The sequence below is a fragment of the Gobius niger genome, assembly GCF_951799975.1.
Source record: "Gobius niger genome assembly, chromosome: 1".
In the NCBI taxonomy this organism is placed as follows: domain Eukaryota; kingdom Metazoa; phylum Chordata; class Actinopteri; order Gobiiformes; family Gobiidae; genus Gobius; species Gobius niger.
The window spans coordinates 3294242-3314884 of record NC_136852.1 but is presented as its reverse complement, the minus strand read 5'-3'; the positions used below and the strand labels follow the sequence as shown (position 1 = coordinate 3314884).

Sequence of the window (20643 nt, the reverse complement as noted above, 5' to 3'; positions counted from 1 at the left end):
CTCTCTCCTCTCTCCTCTCCCTCCTCTCTCCCTCCTCTCTCCTCTCCCTCCTCTCCCTCCTCTCCCTCCTCTCCCTCCTCTCTCCTCTCTCTCCTCTCTCTCCTCTCTCCTCTCCCTCCTCTCTCCCTCCTCTCTCTCCTCTCACCTCTCTCTCCTCTCCCTCCTCTCATCCCCTCTCTCTCCACTCTCACCTCTCCCACCTCTCACTCCTCCCTCCCTCACCACTCTCCCTCCTCTCTCCCACCTCACTCCACCACCCACTCTCCCTCCTCTCTCCCTCCTCTCTCTTCTCTCCTCTCCCTCCTCTCTCCCTCCTCCCTCACTCCCTCCTCCCTCCCTCCTCCCCACCCTCTCTCACCCTCCTCTCCTCCTCCTCTCTCACCACTCCCTCCTCTCACCCTCCTCTCTCACCTCACTCACCTCCTCTCCTCACTCTCACTCCCTCCACTCACCTCCTCTCTCTCCTCTCACTCCTCTCCCTCCTCTCTCCTCCTCTCTCTCCTCTCTCTCCTCTCTCTCCTCTCTCTCCTCCCTCCTCACTCTCCTCTCTCTCCTCTCTCTCCTCTCTCTCCTCTCTCTCCTCTCCCTCCACTCACCCTCCTCTCTCTCCTCTCTCACCTCTCTCTCCTCTCTCCTCTCCCTCCTCTCTCTCTCCTCTCTCTCCTCTCTCTCCTCTCTCTCCTCTCCCTCCTCTCCCTCCTCTCTCCTCCTCTCTCTCCTCTCCCTCCTCTCTCTCTCCTCTCTCTCCTCTCTCTCCTCTCTCTCCTCTCTCTCCTCTCCCTCCTCTCTCCCTCCTCTCTCCTCTCCCTCCTCTCTCTCCTCTCTCTCCTCTCCCTCCTCTCTCCCTCCTCTCTCCTCTCCCTCCTCTCCCTCCTCTCCCTCCTCTCCCTCCTCTCCCTCCTCTCTCCTCTCTCTCCTCTCTCTCCACTCTCCTCTCCCTCCTCGCTCCCTCCTCTCACTCCTCTCTCCTCTCTCTCCTCTCCCTCCTCTCTCCCTCCTCTCTCTCCTCTCTCTCCTCTCCCTCCTCTCTCTCCCTCCCTCCTCTCTCCTCTCTCCCTCCTCTCTCCCTCCTCTCTCCCTCCTACCTCTCTCCCTCCTCTCTCCCTCCTCTCTCTTCTCTCCTCTCCCTCCTCTCTCCCTCCTCCCACTCTCCCTCCTCCCTCCCTCCACCCACCTCCCTCTCACTCCCTCCTCTCCTCCCTCCTCCCTCCTCCCTCTCTCTCCCTCCTCTCTCTCCTCCCTCCTCCCTCCTCTCTCTCCCTCCTCTCTCTCACTTCTCTCCTCCCTCCTCTCCTCTCTCCTCCCTACTCCCTCCTCTCTCTCCTCCCTTCTCCCTCCTCCCTCTCTCTCCTCCCTCCTCTCTCCTCTCTCTCCTCTCTCCTCTCTCCTCCCTCCTCCCTCTCTCTCCTCCCTCTCTCTCCTCTCTTCTCTCTCCTCCCTCCTCTCTCCTCCCTCCTCTCTATCCTCCCTCCTCTCTCTCCTCCCTCCTCTCTCCCTCCTCTCTCCTCTCTCTCCTCCCTCCTCTCTCCCTCCTCTCTCCTCTCTCCTCCCTCCTCTCTCCCTCCTCTCTCCTCTCTCCTCTCTCTCCTCCCTCCTCTCTCCCTCCTCTCTCCCTCCTCTCTCCTCTCTCCTCTCTCTCCTCCCTCCTCTCTCCCTCCTCTCTCCTCCCTCCTCTCTCCCTCCTCTCTCCCTCCTCTCTCCTCTCTCTCCTCTCTCTCCTCTCTCTCCTCTCTCCTCCCTCCTCCCTCTCTCTCCTCCCTCTCTCTCCTCTCTTCTCTCTCCTCCCTCCTCTCTCCTCCCTCCTCTCTCTCCTCCCTCCTCTCTCTCCTCCCTCCTCTCTCCCTCCTCTCTCCTCTCTCTCCTCCCTCCTCTCTCCCTCCTCTCTCCTCTCTCCTCTCTCTCCTCCCTCCTCTCTCCCTCCTCTCTCCCTCCTCTCTCTCCTCTCTTCTCTCTCCTCCCTCCTCTCTCCCTCCTCTCTCCCTCCTCTCTCTCCTCTCCTCTCTCTCCTCTCTTCTCTCTCCTCCCTCCTCTCTCCTCTCTCTCCTCCCTCCTCTCTCTCTCCTCTCTCCTCTCTCCTCCTCCCTCCTCTCTCCCTCCTCTCTCCTCCCTCCTCTCTCCCTCCTCTCTCTCCTCTCCCTCCTCTCTCCTCTCTTCTCTCTCCTCCCTCCTCTCTCCTCCCTCTCCGCCCTCCCTCTCTCCCTCCTCTCTCCTCTCTCCGCCCTCCCTCCTCTCTCCTCTCTCCCCTCTCCCCTCCTCCCTCCTTTCTCTCCTCCCTCCTCTCCCTCCTCTCTACTCCCTCCTCCCTCTCCCTCCTCTCTCCTCTCTCCTCTCTTCTCTCTCCTCTCCCTCCTCCCTCCTCTCTCCTCTCTCCCCTCTCCCCTCCTCCCTCCTTTCTCTCCTCCCTCCTCTCCCTCCTCTCTACTCCCTCCTCCCTCCTCTCTCCTCCTCTCTCCTCTCCTCTCTCTCCTCTCTCTCCTCTCTACTCCCTCCTCCCTCTCCCTCCTCTCTCCTCCCTCTCTCTCTTCTCTCTCCTCTCTCTCCTCTCTTCTCTCTCCTCTCCCTCCTCTCTCCTCCCACCTCTCTCTTCTCTCTCCTCTCTCTCCTCTCTTCTCTCTCCTCTCCCTCCTCTCTCCTCCCACCTCTCTCCCTCCTCTCTCCTCTCCCTCCTCTCTACTCCCTCCTCCCTCCTCTCTCCTCTCTCCTCTCCTCTCTCTCCTCTCTCTCCTCTCTACTCCCTCCTCCCTCTCCCTCCTCTCTCCTCCCTCTCTCTCCTCTCTCTCCTCTCTTCTCTCTCCTCTCCCTCCTCTCTCCTCCCACCTCTCTCCCTCCTCTCTCCTCCCACCTCTCCCCTCCTCTCTCCACTCCTCTCTCTCCTCCCTCTCTCTCTTCTCTCTCCTCTCTCTCCTCTCTCCTCTCTCCTCTCTCCTCTCCCTCCTCTCTCCTCCCACCTCTCTCCCTCCTCTCTCCCTCCTCCCTCCTCTCTCCTCTCTTCTCTCTCTCTCCTCCCTCCTCTCTCCTCTCCCTCCCTCCTCTCTCTCCTCCCTCTCCCTCCTCTCTCCTCCCTCCTCTCTCCTCTCCTCCTCTCCTCCCTCCTCCACGTAACCCACGCCTCGCTCTTCCCTCCAGGACGAACCCCATCGGGATGCGCGGGCACATGGCCAAGTGTTACGGCGACCTGGTGCTGGAGCTGTGGAGCGGCACGCAGAAGAACGTGGCTCCGCTCAAACTCCGGGTCAGAGACCAGACATCAGGTCCTCAGCGTAACGCCAGAATCAAGCTAACGCCACCTCTGTATCCCCTCCTGCAGTGGACGATAGCGAAGTACGCCCCGCGCTTCAACGGCTTCCAGCAGCAGGACTCCCAGGAGCTGCTGGCGTTCCTGCTGGACGGCCTCCACGAGGACCTGAACCGGGTCCACGAGAAGCCGTACGTGGAGCTGAAGGACAGCGACGGGCGTCCGGACTGGGAGGTGGCCTCAGAGGTCAGTGCGAGGTGTGTGTGAGATGTTTCAGTCACCAGTTGCTTTAGCGTTTCTGTTTCCTCAGGCGTGGGAGAACCACCTGCGCCGGAACCGCTCCATCGTGGTCGACCTGTTCCACGGCCAGCTCAAGTCCCAGGTCAAGTGCAAAACCTGCGGCCACATCAGCGCCCGCTTCGACCCCTTCAACTTCCTGTCGCTGCCCCTGCCCATGGACAGCTACATGCACCTGGAGATCACAGGTGAGCGGGGCGGCCCGGCTGGAGCTTTCTGTTAGTTTGCAGTCTTTGTTTTTAGAGCTAGGGCTGGTACCGGTTTGGGATCGGAAAAATAAAAGTATCGAAAAGCAGGCACCGAAAAGAAATATAATGTCTATTGTTTTGAAGCTGTTGGTTATCACAATGTATAAGAAAAGAAAAGTGAAAGACATTAAATAAGGTAAGGTGAATTGGGAAAAAAATTGGGGCAAAATTGGTGGAAAAAAAAAATAAAAACGTGAACAAAAGTGGGGGGGGAAAATTGGGGAAAACATTTTTAATTTGGGGGGAAAAAAACTTTTTAAAAAAATTGGGGAACAAATTTAAAATTTGGGGGAATTTTGGGGGGAAATTTGGGAAAAAAAATAAATTTTGGGGGGGGAAAAACCCAAAAAATTGGGGGAGAAAATTTTACATTTTGTGGAAAAAAGTTTTTGGAGAAGTTTGGGGCAAAATTGGTGGAAAAAAAAGAAAAACATGAGCAAAAGTGGGGGGAAAATTGGGGGAATTTGGGGAAAAAACTGGAAAAAAAAATAGAGGGGGAAAATTTAACAAACGCCAAAAGCTGCGCATGTGGACCAGGTCGCCGAGGCACCCGGCCTCGACCGCCACCCAGTCCTCTCTGCACCCGACCCCTACGGATCCCTCTGCGGGTGGTGAGTCCACAGGAGGGCGGGCCCACGTCGTCCCTTCGGGCTGGGCCCGGCCGGGCCCCGTGGGCAGAGACCCGGCCACCAGGCGCTCGCGTTCGGGCCCCAACCCCAGGTCTGGCTCCAGGGTGGGGCCCCGGCTGCGCCATGCCCGGCGACGTCTCGGTCCTTGTATGTCGTACGTCCATAAGAGTCTTTTGAACTGCTCTTTGTCTGACCCGTCACCTCGGACCTGTTTGCCATGGGAGACCCGACCAGGGGCATAAAGCCCCAGACAACAGAGCTCCTCGGATTATTCGGGCACTCAAACAACCCCACCACGTTAAGGTAGCAGTTCACGGGGTTGATCGATCTACGTTCCCGCCCTCACCTATGGTCATGAGATTTGGGTCATGACCGAAAGGACAAGATCGCGAATACAAGCGGCCGAAATGAGTTTCCTTCGCAGGGTGGCTGGGCGCACCCTCCGAGATCGGGTGAGGAGCTCAGTTACCCGGGAGGAGCTCGGAGTAGAGTCTCTGCTCCTTCACGTCGAAAGGAGCAGCTGAGGTGGCTCGGGCATCTGTTCCGGATGCCTCCTGGTCGCCTCCCGCGGGAGGTGTTCCAGGCATGTCCTAGTGGGACAAGGCCTCGTGGAAGATCCAGGACACGTTGGTGGGACTATGTCTCCGAGCTGGCCTGGTGTCGCCTCGGGGTCAGAACAGCTGGAGGAGGTGTGTGTGGACCGGGAAGTTTGGGCATCTCTGCTGAGACTGCTGCCCCGGATAAAGAGGAAGAAAATGGATGGATGGATGGAAAATTTAACATTTTGGAAGATTTTGGGAAAATTTGAGACAAAATTGGGGAAAATTTGGGAAAAAACACATTAAAAAAATTGTGGGAAAAAGTGGAAAAAAATTGTATAAATAGGGGAGCGAAATAAGATCTTGGAAAGTTTTCTTTATTTATTTATTTTTCCTCATTTCCAGGCATCGTTAAAGTACCGGTATCGAACATTTTTTGAACAATACCCAACCCGTTATTAGAATCGTGGTCGTTGCTCTGATAAATTGATGATGTCGTTGCTGTGATTCATTGATGATGTCGTTGCTGTGATAAATTGATGATGTCGTTGCTGTGATTCATTGATGATGTCGTTGCTGTGATAAATTGATGATGTCATTGCAGTGATAAAGCTGGACGGGTCGACGCCGGTGCGGTTCGGGCTCAGGCTGAACATGGACGAGAAGTACACGGGTCTGAAGAAGCAGCTGAGCGAACTCTGCAGCCTCAAACCGGAGCAGATCCTCCTGGCAGAGGTTCACTCGTCCAATATCAAGGTAACGCCTTTTATTTCTTCTTTTTCTGTGTGAGGAGTATCTGCTCCTTCCTTGGCGTCTCCAGTTTCAGAGCTGTGGTGTTGTTGTGTTGCAGAACTTCCCTCAGGATAACCAGAAGGTGCGCATGTCGGTGAACGGTTTCCTGTGTGCGTTCGAGATCCCGGTGCCCGGCTCGCCCACCTCCCTGAGCTCGCCCACCCTCACCGGTCAGTGCCAACTCACCTGCGGCGTCATCGTCAGGGCTGCGAAATACAACAGCAAACTCATCCTTTACAATGTTTTTGTTATATATATCGCCCACCAGAGTTTTCCAGGAAATCCCTCCAAAACATGGCAGCATTTCCTGGTCTGTCCCACGTTTATTCATGCACAAATACTGACCTGTTTGGGATCCACGTGTAGCAGGAAAGGCTGTGGCCGAGATGACGCTGTAATCCAAATATGGTCACTTCCTTTGTGGGAAACGGCAGCGGCTAAAGACGGGAGGAACATACACAGGGCGGATGTGCAGACAAAGAGACTAAACTTTAGAGCCGTTTTCATTCATACATCTGCACTTCAGTCGCTCCATAAGACTCCACACTTTACTCATTTTTGTCGCTCTTTTGATGCTCTTTTTGGTCACATTTGCTCTCAAAAGTAAAACCTCTTAATAAAAGGAATAGGCCACCGTTTTTACATACTGAGACATGTTCTTACCTCACTTTAGCCAAGTTAATATATCCCCGTCTGGTCTTTGTCCGTGCGCTCTGCCAGGCAAACGGAGCACATACGCAGCCTCTCACACATGTCACATAGCTCCAAAAAAGCTCACGATAGAAGCTACCAAGCTCTTCCACGTGTTCCCTATTTAAATAAAGTTACGTGAAGTGTTTTCATGCGAAGTATATTTACACAGAAATGTAGCATGTCGATTTTATAAGCAGATAAAAAGGGGGACTATATTGTGAGGCGTAATGATACAGGAGCAAAACGTCCGCGCAGTAACTCCTAAAGACTTCCCCCGCTCACTTCCGTCAATAGAAGCTGCGTGACTTGTAGAGCTGCAGAGAACAGTTGAAGAAGCGTCGATAACTTGTGAACAATGCCTTTTACGTGCATCGTGCCGGGCTGTGATAACAAGCAGAAAGTATATAGTCGACATGCTACATTTCTGTGTAAATATACTTCGCATGAAAACACTTCACGTAACTTTATTTAAATAGGGAACACGTGGAAGAGCTTGGTAGCTTCTATCGTGAGCTTTTTTGGAGCTATGTGACATGTGGGAGAGGCTGCGTATGTGCTCCGTTTGCGTGACAGAGCGCACGGACAAAGACCAGACGGGGATATATTAACTCGACTAAGGTGAGGTAAGAGCATATCTCAGTATGTAAAAACGGTGGCCTATTCCTTTAATAAACCATGGAGTTTTCAGAAGTGTTTTTGTTTTATCGTCTTCATGCCTCTGCTGTGATCGACAACCGTCTCCATGGAGACTCAAGGGAAAGGGGCGGAGCTAAATGGTCGGCTCAGAGCAGAGTGAGAGAAAGTCACCGGAGCAGAAACTCCAGTGCGTGCTCTTAGAACCAATGGGCGCTGGCTGCTCTGCTTTATGACCACGACACTAGAGGCCGCCATTGCTGTAGTTCCTCCATATCACCACTAGGCACCCATTGAAAAGCATTGGAGTTCAGACACCTTAAAAACAACTTAAATGCCTGGTTTCAATTGTTTCAACACTAGACTAGGCTAGATATTCCTCCTGAGATAACGCTGGGTTAGTCACAATATATGAAACCAGGCTGGTTTTCGTAAGAAGAATTTTAGAAATCTGGTACTTAATGAGGCTCGGACTGTTAGCATTGGAGCAGCGCGAGCTACACGTCACGCAAGGGCGGAGTCTACGGTGAAGATCCCGCCCTTATGCTCTTTTTAGGAACAGGCTTCTCCAGAGCTGGGGAGGCGGAGTCTGTAAATCCTCCATGAATTCCCCCATGAGCGAGGTCATTATGGTAAACGGGGAGGAGTGAGCAGAAGACGTCCGTTATTTTTTACAGTCTATGCTTAAAACACAAGAAGCAGCAGATCGTCAGGATTTATCAAGACGTCTTTTCTCCTCCTGTATCACCCTCTCTGTGTTTAGATATTCGTGTAGACATATTTACAGTTATATAAACCGCGTTGCTCTTCTGACCCGTCTCCGCTTCGTTCCCGTGTGACCTTTTCGTTGCAGACATCACCCCCATCGCGAACGGCTCGGCGGTGAACGGTCACCTCATCCCCAACGGCGGCCCCGGCCCCGTGGCTCTGTCCGACCCGGAGACGCCGCTCGTGAACGGGGTGACGAACGGGCACCTCACCCCCGTCCAGGACAGCCCCTTCATCGGGTACATCATCGCCATGCACCGCAAGATGGTGAGTGTGGACCCGGCGGCTGGAGGGGCGGGGTCGAAGCGCCTGGTGACGCCTGTGTGTGTGTGTGTGGGTCGTTTGCAGATGCGCTCGGAGCTGTACTTCCTGTCGTCGCAGAAGAACAGGCCCAGTCTGTTCGGGATGCCCCTGATCGTGCCCTGTACGGTCCACACCAGCAAGAAGGATCTGTACGACGCCGTGTGGATCCAGGTGTCCCGCCTGGCCTCGCCCCTGCCGCCCCAGGAGGCCAGCAACCACGCCCAGGACTGGTACGGGCACACTTTACCGCTCCAGGGATCGTGCTCTGTTCTTCAGTCAGCGTCACATTTGATCCAGCTCTCACGTAGATTAATATAAACCCAAAACTGGACGGGGTCATGGCAGGAATGATTATCTCCAATGTGAAGAAATGGGGGAGAATCTGGAGGGAAAATGGGGGATGAATGTGGGAAAAACCTACAAGAAATGGGGGGAAATATAAAAATATATAAATAAAAGAGGGGGGGAGGAAGAATTAGTGAAAAAATCCGAGGGGGGTTAGGAAAAAAAATGGGGGGGGATATAACATAAAAGAAATTGGGGGGGAACAATTTTACATTTTGGGGAAAAAAACACAAGTTTTTGGAGAAGTTTGGGGCAAAATTGGTGGAGAAAAAAAAGAAAAACATGAGCAAAAGTGGGGGGAAAATTAGGGGGGGAAAATTTAACATTTTGGGGGAAAACACAAGATTTTGGGGAAAAAATGGCAGGGATTAGGGGGAAAAATGGGAGAAAGAATAGGGGAATTGGGAACATTTACACTAAATGAAGGATTGAAGAAAGTGGGGAACGGGTAAAACATGGTTAAAAATGGGGAAAGAAATAGGAGATAAATGTAAAAAAAAAAAAATAAGATGGGGGAATGAGGAAAACTTGCTTAAAAATGGGGAGAATTTTTTTTATCAAATATTGGAAAGAAATAAGGAAAAATGGGGGGAAAAATGAGGAGCAAACCAGGAAATAATGGCAGGGATTGGGGAAAAAATGGGAGAAAGAATAGGGGGAACTGGGAACATTTAGAACAGGGGGCGAAATCCAGCCCTCCAGCACAGAACCTCTGGCCCTCAAGGTGATTTTGAGAAACATTATGACACAAATCAGAAAGTACTTTAACATTTTTAGGGTTAAATGGGAGAAATACTGTCAATGCACCAAATTAGGTCATAATATGTACAACTCCGGCATTTGTACAGGAAAAAAAATAACATAAAATTATAGAAGAAATGACAGAAACCTACTTGAATTAAGAGATTCAACCTAAAGTTTGAGTAGATTTGGTCTTAGATCAGATAAAACATCTCATCACCAATGGAACAAATCATTATTCTCTTAACTCAGATCATATTGTATCATTTTAAGTGAAAAACAAATCTTTTTAAAAGTAAAAGTTCATTTGTCTGATTTCAAAGTGGGTTTGTTTGTTCCATGGCATGAGCATTTGTATCTTTATCTTAGATTAGTCCAAACAGACTCAAATTCAACATAAAGAACCTTTTATTCAAGCAATTTTAAGTCATTTAAGTCATTTAAGATGGTCATTTTTCCAGTGCTTTACTTTGGCCTAAAACTTCGGCCCTCGGTCTTTTTAAAATGAAAAAAATCGCCCTGATTTAGAATAAATGAAGGACTGAAGAAAGTGGGGAACGGGTAAAACATGGTTAAAGATGGGGGAAAGAAATAAGAGATAAATGTAAAAAAATAACAAATGAGGGAATGAGGAAAACTTGCTTAAAAATGGGGGGAATTTTTTGAATTTTCTGGTAGGAGAGGTGTGGTTTAGGATCGTCCATAGCTGTTTTTTGGGCTGAATGTCTCTCATGTGTGTCTGAACGTAGCCACAGCCAATCGTATCATTGTATCCGATGGCGTCTGACGTACCCGCTGTAAACTTTCGAGCTGAACTATTTAGAACACGGCCTTAAGCTCGATCGAAAGATGGCGTCGCGTCTGCTGCTGTCATGTTGGATCTGCAAATAAACTTTTTTTTTTTTTTGATCCATAAACAAACAAACTTCCGTATATCAAATAGCTCGTCACCGTCTTGCCGTCCCTCCTCGTTCTGTGATTGGTCCCAAATCCGTGCGAACATTTTGGCCGTGGTCAAGGGTATTTCCAGGCTTGATAAATTGGGAACATTTGGAAAAGACGATGGGGAATGAATGGGGGGAAAAAAGACATTGGGGGAACCGGGGAAAAGATGGTTAAAAATTGCACAAAAAATGTGTGCGAAGAATGGTAATAAATGTGGGAAATGACAAAAAAAATAATAGGGGAAATGAGGAAAGCGTGGTAAAAAAGAATTGGGGGGAAAAGTTATTATAAAATTGACAAAATTAACAAATAGGGGAAAATGGGGGGAATTGGGGAAAAAGTTGAAAAAAAATGTCTGCCATTTTGTTGTCTGTTCATGACAATTTTTCAAATTTCTTTTTGAGCGACAAAGCAATGTAAATTCAGATATTCCAATATTCCAAAAAAATCACTTAATCATCGAGAAAGTTCACACAAATATTAAGATTTTCCTTGTTGTTAGGGATGGGCGGATCGATACCACAGTATCGATATATCGATATCAAACGGCTACTTTTTAAGTATCGATATTAGGCAAAAAGTATCGATACTTATTTGCATATGCAAAATGAAGGCGTGGCAGCAATTTTAAACATAAAAAGATGATTTATTTGTTTGTTCTGAGCCAAAACAGTCCACAGGAGCAGAGGATTGAACTGAGCCAGGCATATCATTCTGGTTTAGGTTCTATTTGTCATTAAAGTATAATTTGTTTATGTATTTAATTTCACATTAACATTGTTTAATTAACCAGTTAAAGTAATATAACTTTAATTTACTATTAATTATATAAAATAACCAGTTTTATAAATGTATATTGATTGAAATACATTCACTCATATGAAATGACCAGTATTGGTATCGACAAAAATGACCCCAAAAGTATCAGTATCGTATCGATTCCAAAAAATGTGGTATCGCCCATCCATACTTGTTGTCCCTTTCGCCCAGCCCTAATGTAAACCAACATTTTGAATTGCTGTGACCCACTCATGGTGTCCTTGCCTTGTGTTGCAGTGACGACAGTATGGGTTACCAGTATCCCTTCACTCTGAGGGTCGTGGGGAAAGACGGGAACTCGTGCGCCTGGTGTCCGTGGTACAGGTCAGAAACTCCCTCCAACTCACAAACATCTGCTTTACACTGACACGAAGAAGCTCCAGATGAAGGTTTTCTTTAGTTAAGGCGAGACACGGCAGGTGAAAGTATTGGTTTTTCACGCAGTGGTCGAAGTGGAGATTTGTATCTGTTTTCCTCCCTTTACATCTTAGTTTTCATGTCAGATATAAAAATGACAAAACTCACCCGCATGATGTTTATTTTATGATGTTTTGTCTGCGAGGTGGGGGCAACCCGGAAGTAGCTGCTGCGCCGCGTAGAAACGCCGTCTTTCCCGCGGGTTTTCATTCATAAATATTGACAGATTTTACATCCACGTGTCCTGCTAAGGGGCCCCGTGATGACGCTTTCACCCAAATATGGTGTTTTTCCTCCTACGAGACGCTGGAGCGGAAAAGTCGGAGAACGGGCCGAGCATGAGCACTCGCTACAAAACTTCAGGGCTGGTTTTCTCTGAATGAGAGAAGCCGCACTCGGGCAGAGCCTGAGCCCTTATAGAAGCTCCCACAGACTCCAAACTTTACAGTCTGAGACCTAACAAGATTTTGAAGGTTTTCTCAGAGGGATTTTTTAATATCTAATTCCGAGCCTGATTTATTCAGCTATGAAACCAAAAAAACAGGCGGAATTTGAGTTTTTACAGATTTCACTGATGATTAGTTTATTGAAAAACTAAACAAAATATCCAAAATCCCCTTTGAAAAAATCTTAGTCACTAATATGTCAATAAAATAAAACCATAACATTTAATCTGGCTCAATTCATTATTTTGATTTCGTTGCCCAAAATATAGGCAATTTTAATGCTCAAAATGCCTTATTTTTTTCTCATATTTATATCTGTGATGTTCAGCAAAAGTTTCAAATTGACATCTTTACATTTATTTTTTTTCCCTATTCACCTGCAGTGTCTCGCCCCTGAACGAACGCTGGTCTTTCCCGGAATTATTCATTCACAAATACTGACAAAATGAAAACTTGCAATACATGTTCTTCCCATATTGACGCCAGTACTGCATCTACAGCAGAAGTTTCAAATCCATATCTCTACATTAATTTTTTCCCCTCTTCATCTCGTGCCTCAGGTTCTGCCGCGGCTGCACCATCGAGTGCACGGAGGAGCGGGCGTCCGTGGGGAACGCCTACATCGCGGTGGACTGGGACCCGACGGCCCTGCACCTGCGTTACCAGACCTCACAGGAGCGGGTGAGGATCGCGCCTGTCGTGGCTGCAGTGTCGGGTTTGTTTGTGTCTCTGACGTGGAGCGTTTTGCAGATCGTGGAGGAGCACAGCAGCGTGGAGCAGTCGCGCCGCGCTCAGGCCGAGCCCATCTCTCTGGACAGCTGCCTCAAGGCCTTCACGTCAGAGGAGGAGCTCGGGGAGGACGAGCTCTACTACTGCTCCAAGTGCAAGACCCACCGCCTGGCCACCAAGAAGCTGGACCTGTGGAGGCTGCCCCCCATCCTGGTACGAGGCGCTTAGACTTTCAGCCGCTCACAGGAAGTGCTGATACTGTCTGTGGTTCAAGTGATAAAAACAAGAGGCTGTGCAGTTCAAGGATTACACTCACAAACTTTTGTTTAGGGATCAATCAATCAATCAATCAAACTTTATTTATGAAGTGCTTTTCATACCGAAAGGTATCACAAAGTGCTTTACAGATTACAACATTTAAAACAATGCGCCTGGGACAACCTCCCATATATAGATTTTATATATTAGGATTAAATGAATAGTTAGTCAGTTAAAAGCTAAGCTAAAAATAGGGCTGTGCAATTAATCGAAATTCGATTACGATTTCGATTATTACACAAGACGATCACAAAAATAGCATAATCGAGAACAAATGTTTATTAAGGATGCCCTCCCGCTCGTCGGTCCTGTGCGGTTTGTGAGACGCGTCTGATCAGCTGAAACACCAGCGCAGCGACAGAACTGTAAATAATATCTACTCATATTTTTTATACCTAACTCACCTTGTGCTGAAAGAACAGCTGTTTTAGAAGCCTCGACATCCTTTGCTCAGACACTGGTTTTGTTTAGTAGAAAAGTCTAAACTCTTCTTCAGGAGCAGATCAACGGAGCTCAAACAAACTCTTATTATTTCATGCTGCTGAGATGATTGTTTCTGTTCCCTTCACATTTCACGAGCTAAAGTCTCAGGCTTTGGTTTGACATAAAAACACCAGCGCTGTGTGATGATGTCATCAGGCCGCGCCGCTCTGTTGGACAGGTGTGAGGGCTGGCCAGCAGGGGGCAGGGTTGAGTTACTGAGTTACAAAATGGAGAAAAGAGACCATTCACTTTTTTACTCACAGCAGAACTTTAAAGAAAGTCTCTTGGTGTCAGCAGATGTTCAAACCGCAGCATCAGTATCTAAAGCAACAAAGCTGGATCGGTGCGTCTCTCTTTTGTTCCATTGCAGCTTTAAATGACTCTCCTTTTCTGTCTTCCTGTAGATCGTGCACCTGAAGCGTTTCCAGTTCGTGAACGGCCGCTGGATCAAGTCCCAGAAGATCGTGAAGTTCCCGCGCGAGAGGTTCGACCCCAGCGCCTTCCTGGCTCCGAGAGACCGAGGGCAGCAGTGTCTGCACTCGCGCAGCGAGAGCGAAGAGCTGCTGCGGGTCGGCGAGGACAACCTGTCGTCCATCTCCGCCCCGGCCGGCTTCACCAACCTGCACAAAGGTAATAACAGGCTTTACTAACCTGCACAAAGGTAATAACAGGCTTTATTAACCTGCACAAAGGTAATAACAGGCTTTACTAACCTGCACAAAGGTAATAACAGGCTTTACTAACCTGCACAAAGGTAATAACAGGCTTTATTAACCTGCACAAAGGTAATAACAGGCTTTACTAACCTGCACAAAGGTAATAACAGGCTTTATTAACCTGCACAAAGGTAATAACAGGCTTTATTAACCTGCACAAAGGTAATAACAGGCTTTACTAACCTGCACAAAGGTAATAACAGGCTTTATTAACCGGCACAAAGGTAATAACAGGCTTTATTAACCTGCACAAAGGTAATAACAGGCTTTATTAACCCGCACAAAGGTAATAACAGGCTTTACTAACCTGCACAAAGGTAATAACAGGCTTTATTAACCCGCACAAAGGTAATAACAGGCTTTACTAACCTGCACAAAGGTAATAACAGGCTTTATTAACCTGCACAAAGGTAATAACAGGCTTTACTAACCTGCACAAAGGTAATAACAGGCTTTATTAACCTGCACAAAGGTAATAACAGGCTTTATTAACCTGTACAAAGGTAATAACAGGCTTTACTAACCAGCACAAAGGTAATAACAGGCTTTACTAACCTGTACAAAGGTAATAACAGGCTTTATTTACCTGCACAAAGGTAATAACAGGCTTTACTAACCTGTACAAAGGTAATAACAGGCTTTATTTACCTGCACAAAGGTAATAACAGGCTTTACTAACCTGCACAAAGGTAATAACAGGCTTTATTAACCTGCACAAAGGTAATAACAGGCTTTACTAACCAGCACAAAGGTAATAACAGGCTTTACTAACCTGTACAAAGGTAATAACAGGCTTTATTTACCTGCACAAAGGTAATAACAGGCTTTACTAACCTGCACAAAGGTAATAACAGGCTTTACTCTGTCTCTGTCTCAGCGTCTCCCTGCTCCAGTCGTAAGTCGGCGCCGTCTCTGAGCCGGAGCAGCAGCCCGTCGGGGAGCCCCAAGAGCGGGGGCCGCCGCCCGGGACGACTGCGGCTGCCCCAGCTGGGCTCCAAGCACCGCCTCTGCTCCAGCAAAGAGAGCCTGCACTCAGACACGTCGGAGAACCCCCCGACAGACGCCTGTGCGGAGGAGGGCGAGGCTCCGGCGGGCGAGGCTCCTGTGGGCGAGGCTCCGGCGGGCGAGGCTCCGGCGGGGGAGGCTCCGGCGGGCGAGGCTCCAGTGGCGAGCGATGCTTCGTCGGGGGAGGGAGTGGACCGCTCCGCTGCAGGACAGTGCGGAGCGGCCGTGGACTCGGAGTCTGCGGGAGGAACTGAGGCGTCTCACTGTGACGTGGTTTTAATGAACGGGAACGGACTGAACTCAGACTGCAGCACAGAGAGCAGCTTAGACCAGGAGCTGAACCGCGACCTCGCGCTGGACGCCATCTACAACCTCTATGCAATATCTGTGAGTCCATTTTCTCATTCGTCTGCACTGCAAAACGTGGATTCTAACCAAGTAAAAAATGTCTTACTTAAGAAAAAAAAAGAAAAAAAATCTTGTTTTAGGAAATAAAATCTAGCCATTTCTTGTTCAGATAAACAGTATTTGCTAAAAACATGCTAATTTTTCTTGTAGCAAGAAAAAAAAAAACTTTTTGAATCTTCTTCAGTTTTAGACAAAGAATATTTTTTCTTATTTTAAGAAAAACTAAGATCAGCAACTCTTAATGTAAGAACTGATTCTCACAGAGATAATACATTCCATTCTTTAAAGTGGGCGGCTCGGTGGCACAGCGGTTAGAGCCTCAGCTTCACAGCTCGAAGGTCCCGGGTTCGATTCCCAAAGGGGCCTTTCTGTGTGGAGCATGTTCTCCCCATGTCTAGCACTAAAAACATGTACAATAGGTGAATCCTCCAGCAGGTGATTGTGACCATCAGCCTGGCTCCACATCATGGAGACGGGTCCCCAGGCAATATTTTCCTTAAATATTTCTATTTATTAACAACATTTTGCTTAAATCAATCAACATTTAAGTGAAATACCCCTCAATATTTTTTCCTTAAATTATTCCATTTTCTGAGGACATTTTGCTTAATTCTAGTTATTTATTTGCTTAAATTTAGTGTTTCCTTCTTAAAATATTCTAGAAATAAGAATTCTTAGCAAGAAAAAAATTCTGACCCCAGACAAAATGTCTTGTTTTAAGATTTTTTTTCCTTGTTTTTAGTTGGGCACTTTTTGCAGTGTGTCGCCAGAAGAAGCTTTTCTCTTGGAGGCAAAGTCGTTGATCCTGCTCAGTGACTTCTTCTTAAAGGAATAGTCTGTGATATGTTCTTACCTGAGCTTAGACGAGTTGATCCGTACCTGTCTGGTCTTTGTGCCCGTGGAAGAGCTCGGTCGCTTCTAACTTCAGCCCGTTTGGACCCATAGGAACACATTGGGAGAGGCCAAATGCTAACAACATCTTTGGTCGTTTTGCGTGACTGACCAGACAGGTACGGATCAACTCGGGTAAGCTCAGGCAAGAACATATCTCAAGTGTAAAAATGGTGGCCTGTTCCTTTAAAGCCGCTAACGCTAAGGAGATATACTTCATTTTACTTCTAGAAATGGAATGAATATAATTTTATTTATACATTTCATGAAGTTTCAGGCTATTTTTGTAGCATTTTTGTGAACGTGACCCTGAAAAGTGACCCTGCAAGTTGTTGCTGTTTGCAAATCAAAATATCAGGTGTAGGGCCTTTAAGGAAGGACTTTATTTCACAAACATGGTACAAGTACTTTACATGAGACAATGTACCTTCACTCCACATACAGTAAGGCTAAGCTACTCCGGAAAAAAGGTTTTTGGTTGAACCGCCTTAATAAAAATGACTTCAATTGATAACACACAGTTAAATTAAGTTGATTTCATCATTACGCGCTGATGAAAAGAGCCGTAAATTCTCTAATACTGGCCTGTATTCCATTAGCGGCCGGGTCTCCTACAGAGGCCGGGTCTCTGACAGAGGCCGGGTTCGCGGCTGGCGGAGGCAAATTAAAGCCGGTCTCTAAGACAGGCCGGGGTTTTTATTAGAAACTACAGCGTTAGAAATATTCCCCATGTTAGGAATTTGTCTCATACTGGTGTAAATGAAAATTCACGTGCAGGAAGTAACAAACGGAAACCCGGGCCGATGGGGACGCTGCGGAGGAGCTGATCCGAGCGTAACTTTGACACAGATTTAGACACTTTTCAAACCTCCTGTGACTCTATTTGGAAACAGGGCAAGAAACAAACGTTGTGTGACCGTCCAGGGTTTTAATAAAGTCTCCATCGCGTCTTCAAAGCACGTCCAGCTGCTCCGTGTGCAGGTCAGTCCCGCCTCAAAATAACTCCTCCCATCAGCGCGAGCGTCTCGTCTTCTCTCGGGTCTTTTATGATCGATCACAAACACAAACGCTCCGTCTAAACTCGCCTTTTACACAAGATAACAACAAATAATCCGGTCCGCGGTAAAAACGAAACAGAAACCTGCAGTGACACTGATGTCAAAGCTCCGCTAACAGCAACGAAACACTTCCTGTTGTCCCGACAAAATAAAAGGCGTCAATGTTCCAGCCGCTGGGAGAGGGTTTGAAATGTTAATTAATAAATGAACCTAATATTTTAGGTGCAAATGGACACAAATCTCGTTTTTCTTTGTTTTCCTGGTCGTCCATTTTGCTCAAATAGAAATAAAGGCCTGTCTCTAATTGTGGCCTGGTTCCAATAAAGGCCTGGTCCTAGATGCCCTTGAGTAAATAAAGGCCCCGGCCTGTATTAGAGCATTTACGGTAATTATAGGAGCAGTTATAAAGATAAACTCACACTGAAAGAGAGACTTACTTGTTTAACTAGTTCTCTCAGGCTCCAGCGTGAATAGAAGTGAGTGTAAACTTGTCTCTGTCTCAGTGTCATTCAGGAATCATGGGAGGAGGCCACTACGTCACGTACGCCAAAAACCCCAACGGGAAATGGTACTGCTACAACGACAGCAGCTGCAAGGTAACGCTGAGCGCCGGACGATCGTTTAGTCTTTTTACAGGGAGTGTAAATGTCTAAATAACTCCTGAGCCTGTGTCGTGTCCCACAGGAAGTGCACTCGGAGGAGATGGACACAGACTCCGCCTACATCCTGTTCTACGAGCAGCAGTGCGTGGACTACAGTCAGTTCCTGCCTCAGATTCACGGGAAGAAGATGGCGGACACCAGCAGCATGGACGAGGACTTCGAGTCCGACTACAAGAAGTACTGCGTGCTGCAGTGAGAGGCGTCTTCCACCCAAATCACCGCACTAAAGCCAGCGCTGCAGCGGCGAAACCCGCCACAGTCGGGTCATTTACTCATGAGGCTGAGGTTCAACAGTCAGGTCATTTAAGAGGCTGAGGTTAAGCGAGGAAATCACATCCTCCTCGGTTCGACGTCCATGTTCCAAGCTTCTTATTCATTGGTTTATTCAAATTTTGTTCAGTTTACCAAACCCACAACTCGACAAAGGGTTAATTGTTCCACTGGCTTGAATAATTAGTGTATTTTGGTGATATGTTGTGCAGCCTTAAAACTACTGACTCAAGATGTGTATGAAAAGGAAAATGCTGCCTCCCCTGGTAGTTGCCGCTAAAAAAAAAAAGTGAAACAAATTTGACAAAAAAAGTGACAAAAATCTGGCTAAAAAGTAAAAAAAGAATTGGACAAAAATCTGATTAAAATGTGACAAAAATCTGGCTTAAAGGGAAAAAAGAAATTGGACAAAAAAGTGGAAAAAAATCGGACTAAAAAGTGACACAAATTTGACAAAAGTCTGGCTAAAAAGTTAAAAAAAATTGGACAAAAATCTGACTAAAAAGTGACAAAAATCTGACTAAAAAGTGAAACAAAATTGACAAAAGTCTGACAAAAATCTGGCTAAAAAGCAAAAAAAATTGGACAAAAATCTGATTAAAAAGTGACAAAAATTTGACAAAAGTCTGACTAAAAAGTAAAAAAAAATTGGACAAAAATCTGACTAAAAAGTGACAAAAATGTGACTAAAAAGTGACAAAAATCTGACTAAAAAGTGACAAAAATCTGACTAAAAAGTGACAAAAATCTGACTAAAAAGTGACAAAAATCTGACTAAAAAGTGAAACAAAATGGACAAAAATCTGATTAAAAAGTGACAAAAATCTGATTAAAAAGTGACAAAAATTTGACTAAAAAGTAAAACAAAATTGACAAAAATCTAACAAAAATCTGGCTAAAGAGCAAAACAAATTGGACAAAAATCTGATTAAAAAGTGACAAAAATCTGGATAAAAGGAAAAAAAGAAATTGGACTAAAAAGTGAAACAAATTTGACAAAAAAGCACTAAACTAAAAATACACTAAACATGAATGAATCTCCAGCCTCGTGAGTAAATAACTCTGTTCCAGATTGCGGTGGTTTTCGCTGGTGCAGTTCCGTTTCTGTGGCCGTGAACACTTGGAACAAAGCTCTTCAGACTCTTCCCACACACTGTGCACGGCCGGGGGAAAGACGGACTCCGGCCACAGTGGAAAGGGAAAAACTCCTGGCACTTTTTCTTTTTTTTTTTTCTTTTTTTTTCTAAGTTTAGCGCAAGAATCGTAGAAAGCACTTTTCGCTGAGCTCGACAGAAACAAAAATGTCCCTTCTTTCTTTTGTAGCCATCCGCCAAAAAAAGAAAAAAAAAAAAGCTTGTCCGGAAATAAGTGTTCGCCATGTGCTGTGATGTCAAAGTCGTGGTTTTTTGTTTTTTTTTTACTGTTGAAAATTGTCCGTAACTCGATCGAATTAGTGATCGAGGCCAAGAGAAGTGGAACAGTTGCCCCATTTCCCGGGAGAGAATGACTTTCACTGAGCAAAAGTGTTGATTTGTACAACATTTTATGAATTTGTGTCATTCGGTGCGACGTCTACTGTGTGTGAAGCTCCGTTTTTCACTGTTTCGGTGGGAAGTCCTCCCGATCCCGAGGCTCGACGCGGGGTCAGCTTGTTTCTCAAAAGGCCAAAGTCAACGCCACTTCATTCTCTGGTAAAAACAAATTATAAAATCTACGAATGTTTTATTTCTTTTGTGTGTCCTCCACTACCTCAGCGAAAATCTCTCTCCAAACACTCAGGCTGTGTCCGAATGTTCACCCTTAGCTCCTCCATCACTTCCCGTCATGTGATCACTTCCTGTCATGTGATCACTTCCTGTCATGTGACCCGCACAGAAAGCTCCACCTGAACCGAGCACGTTTTCGACCAACCATCAAGTCAAGTCTCAAAGCTTGTTGGAGAAAGTGTCAAGTAAAACGAGACAAAAAAAATTGACAAAAATCTGACAAAAAAGTAAAAAAAAAGATTGACAAAAATCTGATTAAAAATGACAAAAAAAGTGGAACAAATTTGACAAAAAATTGACAACAATCTGATTAAAAATTGACAAAAATTTGACTAAAAAGTAAAAATCTGACAAATAAGTAAAAAAAACAATCTGACAAAAAAGGTAAAAAAAAAGATTGACAAAAATCTGATTAAAAGTGACAAAAAAGTGGAACAAATTTGACAAAAAAGTGACAAAAATCTGGCCAAAAGAAAAAAAAAATTGG

At 46.7% G+C, this 20643-nt stretch overlaps 1 protein-coding gene across 2 annotated transcripts in view; it reads left to right on the top strand.

Annotated features, from left to right (window-relative positions):
• Nucleotides 1-18388, top strand: part of usp32 (ubiquitin specific peptidase 32) — a 93508-nt gene extending 75120 nt beyond the window's left edge. For both annotated transcript variants that reach the window (XM_079573211.1, XM_079573212.1), the window contains exons 21-34: nt 3127-3232; nt 3308-3481; nt 3546-3720; nt 5553-5704; nt 5799-5910; nt 7920-8101; nt 8183-8367; nt 11225-11311; nt 12411-12531; nt 12601-12792; nt 13785-14010; nt 14974-15488; nt 17962-18054; nt 18143-18388. In XM_079573211.1, the coding sequence (XP_079429337.1) occupies nt 3127-3232; nt 3308-3481; nt 3546-3720; nt 5553-5704; nt 5799-5910; nt 7920-8101; nt 8183-8367; nt 11225-11311; nt 12411-12531; nt 12601-12792; nt 13785-14010; nt 14974-15488; nt 17962-18054; nt 18143-18316 (2494 nt within the window). In that variant the 3' untranslated portion in view covers nt 18317-18388. The remainder of the gene's footprint in view (nt 1-3126; nt 3233-3307; nt 3482-3545; nt 3721-5552; nt 5705-5798; nt 5911-7919; nt 8102-8182; nt 8368-11224; nt 11312-12410; nt 12532-12600; nt 12793-13784; nt 14011-14973; nt 15489-17961; nt 18055-18142) is intronic.
• The last annotated feature ends 2255 nt before the right edge of the window (nt 18389-20643 follow it).